At 38.0% G+C, this 10666-nt stretch overlaps 1 protein-coding gene across 1 annotated transcript in view; it reads left to right on the top strand.

Moving 5' to 3' along the window:
- Nucleotides 1–10666, top strand: part of zmat4a (zinc finger, matrin-type 4a) — a 208688-nt gene that overhangs the window by 112819 nt on the left and 85203 nt on the right. The window contains exon 4 of the mRNA XM_037975212.1: nt 1797–1953. Within this exon, the coding sequence (XP_037831140.1) occupies nt 1797–1953 (157 nt within the window). The remainder of the gene's footprint in view (nt 1–1796; nt 1954–10666) is intronic.

The raw sequence follows: 10666 nt of genomic DNA, 5'->3' as shown, positions 1-10666 counted from the left end.
GAGGGAAGTCTGGGTCTCCCTGCTTAGGCTGCTGCCCCCGCGACCCGACCCCGGATAAGCGGAAGACAATGGATGGATGGATGGATGGATGGATGGATGGACTATTATAGCCCTGTAATTACCTCACTTGACAGCACAAAAGCATATCAACAGTGGGTTCCCTTCAATACCCCATGCCACCTCAATCCATTGAGAATTCAGAGTCCAAAAGTACTTTTGTCTTGTATGGGCTATAATTGGTCTGAAAAAAGACCAAATTAGAAACCAATGACATGCACCCCTTGCCAAGGCTAAGTGGTAAAAAATCTTCTGAAAGTCTGCTAGAAAATGTAAATGCAGCGCTGCTAAATATCCCTGCTAACACCATCACAGAGACCAAGAAGCTGGTATACACCACAGCAACAGTGGTCCTTGAAATCTTTGGCTATAAGATCAAGGCTATAAGTAATAAAGAGCATTGTCGCTCATGGAGGAGGAGGCTAGAAGCTAAGATCAAGGCAATATGGAGAAAAATCAGCCAGCTGTCAGAGCAACAGAAAAATGAAATGAAGAAAGACCTACCACAAAAAAATTGCAACTTGTTTATACCTGAGGCTCCAGAGACTGCCAGAAAAAAAACTTCAGACAGCTTTGGCTAGAGATTCTGTAATTTTAAAGAAATATTAAAAAAAAAATTTTATTAGTGTGATTAGCTTGGTTAGCATATCATACTGCAGCAGCCTCAGTGTTATTTCTTAGATATTAAATATCTCTGCTTAAAGTTATCCAACATGCTGCCAACATTTCTAAAACCAACACGTTCCATGATAGATGGAGGTTGACAGTTGAAAAGGATAAAACAGAGCAACTTTTAGCAATCCATTCTTCTTGTTGTCTTCTCTCTGAAGTCTCATTGCTCCTAAAATACATAAACAGAAACCCTCAGTCTGTATGAATAGAGGATATTTTTCTGTAAAAAATACAGTATTGTAAGACATTTTGTTCTGCCTCTGACTTTATTTTAAAACACTGGACAGACAATAATAAAGCTAACTTCAGTCTTCTTGATTTGCTGTTTACAGTGTGAATTACCCATTTATTTATGGTAAGTTCATTGAACAGAGAAAAGAAAAACTAATTTTTGAGTGTTGTATTAGTTGGTTACCATCAAGTGGAAAACCAGCTAGTTCAAGGCACCACTGGTGAATCCAAAGATCCCAAGATGGCAGCTACTTTTAGTAAATACACAAGTAGACACAGAAATGTGGGAAACTTCTCTTATTCCATCAGTGGAAAGTAGGTTTTAGAATAAAGCTTTTTTATTGTTTGTTTGTTTTCTTAAATAACTACTCACCTTGCAGTAAGCTAAAGAGCATCCAAATCTTTCTTCAGAAAGACTTCAGCTTATTGACATGGCCAGGTAACAATCTGGATTTGGATCTCAATCTGATGAAAAGTAAAATAAATGCTCTAACTTGCAAAGCTGACCCATCATCAGCTATAAGAGAAAGCTAGAATCTGACTGATTGTTGTCCAGCTGTCAGAAAAGTCAAGTTAAACAAAGTACTTCTTGGGATGTTGTTGTTTCATTGATGCATTTGTTTCTGACATTGGAGTGATTAAATATTTTGCAGTCTTTAATTTGAAAACAAAAATCATTAAGTTGCAGTGAGTTTATTTCCATCAACGTAGATTTAATTGCAACTGTTGTTTCCATATTTTTGCCAGAGGCTGTAAAAGCTCCCAAAGATAAGAGTATGTGTGAATAGATTGGTGAATTATTCATGATATGTTGTGTTTTTTCTTCTTCTGTTTAGGGCAGCGATGAGGGCGATGTGGACAAGAATAAGTGCTGCACGTTGTGTAACATGTCCTTTACCTCAGCAGTGGTGGCACAGTCTCACTACCAGGGTAAAATCCATGCCAAGAGGATCAAACTGCTGCTGGGAGAGCAACCTGCAGTCATAACCCAAGGTACAGCCATTGTTTCACATTTATCCTGAGTATATGTTCACACTGGAATTTATTATTTAGATGGAAAACAATTAAGGAATGAGAAGCAGTGTGTCATGTTCAAAAGTCTTGAGTTTTAGTCAGGAATGTGAAAACTGGATGTGCATCATTAAACCTCAGAGTTCAAAGGAATGGATCCAGGAGCATGATCTCCTGGAAAAGTTTTAAAAACCTGAGTCAATTGTTGAATTGTTTGGGTGTTTTTTATGCGTAATAACCTGTGCTTCAGTAAGTATTTGCTTATAGACAAAAAACAATGTCATATATATTTTTTTATAAATGTATAACGTATGTTGGGGCAAAAGGCCTTTAATAACAAACAGACTCTGTGGTTGGATATGTACAGTAAAGGATGTAGAATTTATAAATTCTGTATTAACCAACACTGTTTAGGGGCACCACCCTGAAAACAAAAAAAACTGTTAAGTATCAATAAAACCCTGGAATGGGTTCTTGTCATTTAAAGAGACTCTACCCCACATACACAAGACATTACAAGCTAAGAATTAAATTTTAGGTTATACATTTATTTACCGAAATATCCACAAAATTCCAAAAATTAGTTTTAGGGTGTTTTTCCAATGGCTGATTGCGCTCACTTTCTCTGGGTCTGTGGCCACTCCAGCAGCCAAAACAAGACCTTTACTTACGGCTAGTAAAACTGACATTTATCACTGGAGATGTTGAACCCATATTTCTCCAACTGATCCAAGTCTTTGAAGAGGCACTCCTCATGCTCCCCAAGTGTTTTTCCATTCAGTAGATTGTCCAGATACATGATACATGAGGACCGGATGGAATTCATGTCTCCCACTGCTCTCTCCATCAACCTTTAAAAAGTTGCTGGAGCGCTCGTGATGGCTTGAGCCATTTTCTCCAATTGAAAGAAGCCAAGTGGAAATATATAGGCTGTCTTTAACTTCTTCAGACATTTCCACTTGGTAGTACTTATCAAATCCAACACTAAGAACCATTTGCTCCCTGTTAAGCAGTCAAGCGCATCATCTGTGGGTTGCATGGTGTATATTTTGCTGTTTTCATTCCCAAACTTTGTGTTGTGCCACTGCCACAATACGTTTTAGCTCATCTGTAAAAGTCCCTGAATTATATACATTTTTGTGTTTTCTAAGGTCAATTAGCTGTGGTGGCCATCTTGAATTGGGGTTGACTTCAAAAGTTAATCAGTTGTACATGTATATTCATTACTTACTTTCTAACAGTTTAATTAAAATCCAGTGGTTCATGAGATATTTTGCTGACATCAAACAAACAAGCACATACCATATTCCCGCACTATAGGGCGCACTGGATTATAAGACGCACTGTCAATGAATGGTCCATTTTCAAACTTTTGTCATATATAGAACGCACCGGACTATAAGGCGCATTGAGCGAAACAAAACAGCCTCCTGTCTTTTCAGAGAATACTGCAGCGACGTAAGCATCAAGTATAAACACCTCCACTGCTCGCTCAGGTCCGTGCACAGAGCCCTGTGTGACTATAACTGAGCTTTAATGCTGCAAGAGGTGCAGCTTTGTAGTTTACCAAAGTCCTACTAAAACATCACGACTTCTTACATATATAAAGGTGCTCCGGATTATAAGGCACACTGTCGTTTTCTGAGAAAATTGAAGACTTTTAAGAGCACCTTATAGTCCGAAAAATACGGTACACAAAAAAATATATATTGTCAACCTTTCAGTAGGGAACAATGAACTTTCAGGAGTCAAATTAAAAACCTTTAATAGTTAGTTTGACCAGAATGGGCAATTTAATTTAATGTCGGAGACATTAAAAGCTGAAGTATTTGTTGTCTTTTTTTGTTTTTGGATGACTCAGAGCTTGAACTGCACCGTTTGCTGCCATTTGTGTCTGATGGTTCATGACTAAGGCAGAATTATATCAGCTGACACATAGCTAATGCTTCTTCCTGTGATTGAGACTGTAACACATTTGACTATTTTCTGTTTATATATGTAGTGTTTGCCATGTGTTTTTGTTCAGTCTGGTACTGGATTTAAATAGATCCAGTATGAACAAACTCCTATTTTCTTAAATTCAGTTTAATTTAAATGCTGCCAGTTCACATCAAAAGTCATCCCAGGGAACTGTACAACAAAAATAAGAAGTTTGAATTCAGATTTAAATCTAACTAAAGTCATAACATTTTCTGTAAAAATGCAGTGTGAATGCTGAGTTCTGAATGACTTTGTTGAATAATTTGAAACTGAAAAGTTAAACTTAAAATGATCAAAATAAAAGCTAAAATTAGTTAAACAAAACCTAAAAGCTAAAACTGCTCAAACTATAACTATCAACAGTAGCTACTGATTAACTAATTGTGTCTTTTAAGTTTTACTGGTCTTATCTTGCCTTTCTGTGTGGAGTCTGCACACGTGGGTTTTCTCCGGGTCCTCTAGTTTCCTCCCACAGACCAAAAACATGCAGGTCAGGTTAGTTTGTAACTCTAAATTGTCCCCAGGTGTGAGTGAGAGTGTGAATGGTGTTTGTCTTGTTTGTCTCTATGTGTCCCTGTGATGGACTTGTGACCTGTCCAGGGTGTTTCCCGCCTCTCACACAGTGATGGCTGAAGATAGACACCAGCTCCCCGCGACCCAGAAAGGAAAAGCAGGGAAAGACGATGGATGGATAGATAGATTAGATTGACTGATTTTATCCTACTTTTCTGTGTGGAGTATTTACACATTTTGTTTCTTTTTTTCCCCAGGCACTTCGGTTTCCTCCTACAAACAAAAACCATTTAGTTAGGTTAAGTGGTAATTCTAAATTGTCACTAGTTGTGAGTGAGTGCGAATGATTGTTTGTCTCTATGGGACTCTGGAATTGGACTTGTAACCTGTCCAGAGCTGGTTTTAGCTTTTAGCTAAAACCAGCAAAATAGTAGCTAAAAGTTAAAATTAGCAAAGCAAAAGCTATAAAAGGTGAAGTTAGCAGAACAATGGCTAAAAGTTAAAATTTGCAAAACAGTAGTTAAATGCTAAAAATGAAGCAAGTATACTGAAGTAGATTTTATAGATTTGAAAGTGTTTTCCATTTGGTTCAAGAAAAAAATGTAAAAAGGTATAAAATGTACAAAAATGGAAGAGCATAGAATTAATGTTCAGAACAAGCTAAACATGCTATATGAATGGTTAAGATGGCTAAAAATATGTTAAAGTAGTTAACAGTTCAAAAAAGTATGGAAGGAATTATAAACAAGAAAACAGTATGATATCTGAGTCAGCATTGACACAGTTACAGTCAGTTCTTATTATATTACAATACATTCACATTATGAAATTCCAGTTATTAAAAGTTATTTATCCAAGAAAGCTAACAGATTGCATGAAATTATTTCTTAGTCAAAATGCCTTATCCTCAGCAGCATTGTGACGACAAAAGGAAAGGAATGACTCTTTTAACAGGAAGAAACTTCTAGCAAAACCAGGCTAAAGACGAGCAGCCATCTGCCTTGACCGGCAGGGGTTGAGAGTTAAAGAGACAGACAAACACAGAAGGATTGTTTCAGGCGTAGTTTCTATGGGTAGAAAAACAAATAAAAAACAGCTTACTGAAAACAGTAATTGCACGAATAAACATAAGAGTAGAGAAAGTAAAGACAGCAGCAGAGTGAGGAAATGTGGTCAATTTGTCCTCCGGCAGTCTAAGGCTATAGCAGCAGAACCTGGGGATAGCTCAGGAAACCCAAGCCAACCCTAACTGTAGGATTTATCACAAAAGAAGGTCTTAAGACTTGTCTTAAAAGTAGACAGAGTGTCAGCCTCACAGACAGAAACTGGAAGTTGGTTCCACGAGAGAGGAGCCTGGTAATGTCAGGTTGGGAGGAGAGAGCAGTGAACCCAATGTGCAGACTCATGTTGGTTTAAAGGAAAATAAAATTATTTATATTTAAATAAAAGAACAAAAACAAAAGGCTGATGAGGCAGCAAAACCAAACAATAACAAAAAATTCAAAACGTGGTAAAAACAACAAGACAAGGCAAGACATCGGAGGAACCAGACAGCACGTGTAAGCGACAATGGACCAGTCAATAAGTGGAGGAGATGACCAGGTTTTAAAGACAGAGGGTCATTAGGGGAAGTGGGCACAGGTGAGTGATTACAACCTGGATCAGGTGAAGATGGGCGTGGCAGGAAAACAAGAGACAAACGGAGAAGACGTGAATGATGACAGGAATGCAAAGACAAGGAACAAAAACTGAACAAAGACAAGACTAAGCTAAATGACTAAATGACAACTAAATGACAAAATACAAGAAACAAGAAACCCAAACTAAAACATGAAAAACAACCCCAAATCCTGACAGATAACTGGAAGGTCTGCCTCCAGTTCTACTTTTGGAAACTCTAGAAACCACAAATAAACCTGCAGTCTAAGAGAGTGATGTGCTGTGTTTAGGTAATATCTAACTGGGCTGTGACTAGTTGACTAAAATGTGAATGACATTCACTAGGGAGTCTCCAGGATGTATTGTGACTTTCACAGCAGTTTTTAGTTTCCTCATGTAGTTTGTAGAGGGACCTAGTCTTGTTACTTGAGATTCAAACAGTTTAAAAAAAGGGGAACAACAAATTTTTGAGCTGTTGTGGGAACCTCCAACTTATTTCAAGAAAGCTAGAGCTGTATTTTGACACCTGCACAAGAACTTTCCTCTGACAAAAAACTTTCAGGGTTACAGCCCAAATGTCAAGGTCTAAAAGCTAGGAAGATGATTGATGTTATTCTTGAAAAACTGGTCCAAATCCACCTGTCTTAATTTCTCATGTGTACTCCAGAAGATTAGACTGTAAACATGGGGGTAGCTGCCAATATGAGTTTGATATGGGTGAAAGTGAGCAACAAAATAATGTGCAAGGCCAAGAATGCAGTTTTGCAACCCATGAATATTAAAATAGACCTTTTCAAAAACTGGAGAAAACATGGCTCACTGATTGCTTGGCAACAAACAATCAAAATTCAGAAATGGTAAATGGTAAATGGTAAATGGCTTGCACTTATATAGCGCTTTATCTAGTCCAAGGACCCCAAAGCGCTTTACACTACAATCATTCACCCATTCATCCACACATTCACACACTGATGGTGGTAAGCTACAATGTAGCCACAGCTGCCCTGGGGCGGGCTGACAGAAGTGAGGCTGCCATCACACCGGCGCCAAGACTACAACTGAAAATTTGTGTATTTTCCTGAAAATTTTGAGTTGCCAACTGTAGTCTCCAATGGATGCAGCCCAGCAAAATACCATATTTAGGAAAATATGGAATCACAAGATCTTTAATATAAAATGGAGCTTGGTTATTTCCTCAGTAAGTATAGTTTTGTTCATTTCAGTCTGATTCATTTGTAATGTGTCGTTTAATTGTATTATCAGTGAGTCAAAGATTAAGAGTTCTCAAGAAAAAGTTGACTGTGTTTTCCTTGAAGAAAGAACTCCAGTTGAAATGGAAGAAGTGCAGGTTTTGTACAGACTTTGGCTGGTTTTATATGGTTAACTGTAAATTAACATTCCTCTATTGTTCAGATGTGTCACAGATCGAGCTGTCAGGAAGATAAATCCAGGACACCCGAAGGTCTGCACTATTGATTTCTGCATAAGTAGCATCAGCAGTTAGTCATGTTGATGTGCCGGTCTCTGGGAACCAGCTGTTGTTTTCGTCTGCTGGCAGACAGCTTACGATGGCAGAAACTCTAAATGCCCCCATCACAGACTCTAACGATGCTGTTAGAGGAACTCGATGAGAACACATAACATCGTGAAAAATCCATAAAAAAATGTTATTACACAGCCTCATTTCAAAGCTTTATCTCAGCATGTCCAACACACAAACCAAAAACAACATTTATATTTTAAAGCACTATGTGGTATTCAATATTTTCAAAGATGCAAGAATTATTTCAAACTAAAATTGAATGTTTCTCTGAGCTGTGTTAAATGTATTTTACCCACTTCCTGTTTGGGTTCAATAAAATATCCCATGAACCACTGGACAGGTTCTTCATGTGACATCACATGTTGGTGCCAAAAGGCCAACAAATCTTGATAATAATAACATAAAGAAATCACAACTGCCTTTTTTATTGTTTTCAAAGCAAATTACTCTTTTTAAATTAGACTTTTTTAAAACATGGAAAGCCTGCACTACCATATGTGGAGTGATGAGACTATGCAGTTTTACTCTACGAATGACCGCAGGAGTGCAGATCTATGAAGTTGTAGTTGATTTTTTTCAGGACTCAGATTGTTTTGAAGACAGAAATGACCGTTCTAACAAGAACACATCACATCAATGTGTTGCTGGTTATTGCAGCAACCCAGTACAGGATGGAGGATTGAGGCCCTGTACTTTCCTCAAGAATCCAGCTCAGCTCCCCCTCACTGACTGATGAAGGCTATCTAAGCCACAGGAGAGGACCCATCAACTGGGATGATGCAGCTCCTGGGAACAGCCACTTAAATTTACTAGGGGGCAGCGCTGAGATGAAAGCTAGAACTTAACATTCCTTTGACTCCTTTTTCTGCCTAGATGGAGAGCTGTGGTTCATGGCCGCAGCAGTAACCACCGTCTGGAGGTGCAACTGGCAGCTCAGACCGTGGTTAGAGCAGCATACGAAAGCTGACTGTCTCTTTGCAGCAGATGGCTGGGGCTCCGTGCTCCTGGGTCAGTATTTAAAGCACAGAGCGGACTGCCAGAGTGGGCAGCCGGTTAAAGGATGCATTTTCTCCATTCAAGTTTAGTTCTGCATGTAATAGAAGACCAGCTGCAGAGTGAGTGTCAGCATGCAGGAGGAGAAAAGTGTCTGCAGAATCCAGGAGACAAACTTTGAGACACTGTGATGTTTTTAACTTCATCACACAAGTAAATACAGCTGAAATAACACCACAAGCAGTTGTTTAATGTGTATGACTGGAGGTTTTGTCAGATGATGTTGTGTGTAAGTAAAATAAGAGGACAGCATCATTGTGCTTTGAAAACAACTGCTTTCAAAACTTAGTCCTAATGAGTCACTTTTCTGTCAGTTTCAGACTTTTTTGCTTTCTGACAATTTTCTGACAAAAAGAAAAAAATATGTGAGTATGAGCTGCTTTTTTGGGAACTCAGTCATATTAATCTCCATCAGATGAGCTCACGTTTGAGCTGGAGACTTTGCTATAACTACTTTTTCATTTTTCATGCTGAGTTCGTGGATCCTCACCGCCCCTCACAGGTCCATCCAATGATCAATGATCCAATGATTGGATGGACATCTAAGCTAACACAGATCAAGATGGCCGCCACAGCCAATCAATCTTAGCCAGCACAAAAATGGCTATAACTCAGCAGCCAGTTTTACAGCTACTGAGCTGAGACTTGATGTAGTTGTAGGTGAGAGTCATACCGAACACATACTCTGAGCACTACAACATCCTGCAAGGTTGCATATGTGCATAATGTCATTTACAAGGTTTGATCAAAACACCTAACTCTGTAACTTCTCATCATAAAATGATCTTAGTTTTGAACTAAAAGGCAGCTGGTGATAGTTTTAGAACCTGGTCTTTTCCAGGAGAAGTTTTTACTGAAGATGTTGCCACTACATACTTTAAGAACAGCATACAGAACTGAACAAATTACATGTGAACCATTGTAGTGACAGTCATGTTTATGTTTACTTTTAGTTGTTTATCCAATATTAGAAATATACCTTAGTGTAGGTTTAGTTAAAAGCTGTCTTAATTCAATAAACGAAACATTTGTACACTTTATGAATTCATTATCAATATACCTTGCAAGACAAAAATAGAAAAAGGTTTGCTAACTTTTCTTACACAAGCTAAATTCTGCAGGTTAAATTAGAAATTAAATTGTTTTTTTTTTTACAAATTAAATGTACATTAAAAAAACCCAGAGTGTACAAAAAATGTAATTTAATTTAACACCATTGTGAACAACACAAAAAACCTTTAGAAATGTCAAGAACTTCACATCAAATAAATTAAAACAGCTTAAAATCACACATTACACCCTCGTGATCACGGAAATATGTCGGCACAACCACTGGCTCCATTTTATACATCTCTGATTTAACATATACATGATCTATTATACTACCTTTCTCTGTCGTTGATTCTTCAACGATTTGAACATATCCTCTGTCTGTGGCAAATCTTGAGATTGTTGATGACTTCAAAATATCATCATTAAAATCTCTCATTATTGCTTTGGTTTGACATTGATCCTCAAGCCAAAACAACAAATTTTCCAAATTTGTTTTGAATAATGACAGAGGATACAGTGGTGGTCGATATATTACCACCAGTGCAATGTTAAAACTGACAAACCTGCACACGAAACACTACAAATTAACCTGTGGTGGCTCTAAGAATTCAAATTGCACACCATCTGCAGTATAAATGCCAACACCGTCATGCTGTTGGTCTTGCAAAGCAACAAAGTCTGGCTGGCTGCTAGAGTACGATAAACGTCGTAGAGAGTTCTTGAAACTGTAACCATCAATCTTTACCGTTTCTGTCTGGATTGTAGACAACCATGTTTCTGTTACAGCCAGTGGCGTCACTAGGCCTGTTTTAGGGGGGCTTCAGCGCCCCTAAAATGTTTTCAAGCCCCCCTAAATAATTTTGGTGTCAAATTTTTTTTTTTTTTTTTTTTTTT

The sequence above is a fragment of the Kryptolebias marmoratus genome, linkage group LG1 (assembly GCF_001649575.2).
Source record: "Kryptolebias marmoratus isolate JLee-2015 linkage group LG1, ASM164957v2, whole genome shotgun sequence".
Taxonomy (NCBI): domain Eukaryota; kingdom Metazoa; phylum Chordata; class Actinopteri; order Cyprinodontiformes; family Rivulidae; genus Kryptolebias; species Kryptolebias marmoratus.
The sequence above is the reverse complement of the archived record's forward strand: the minus strand, read 5'-3'. Positions and strand labels throughout refer to the sequence as shown.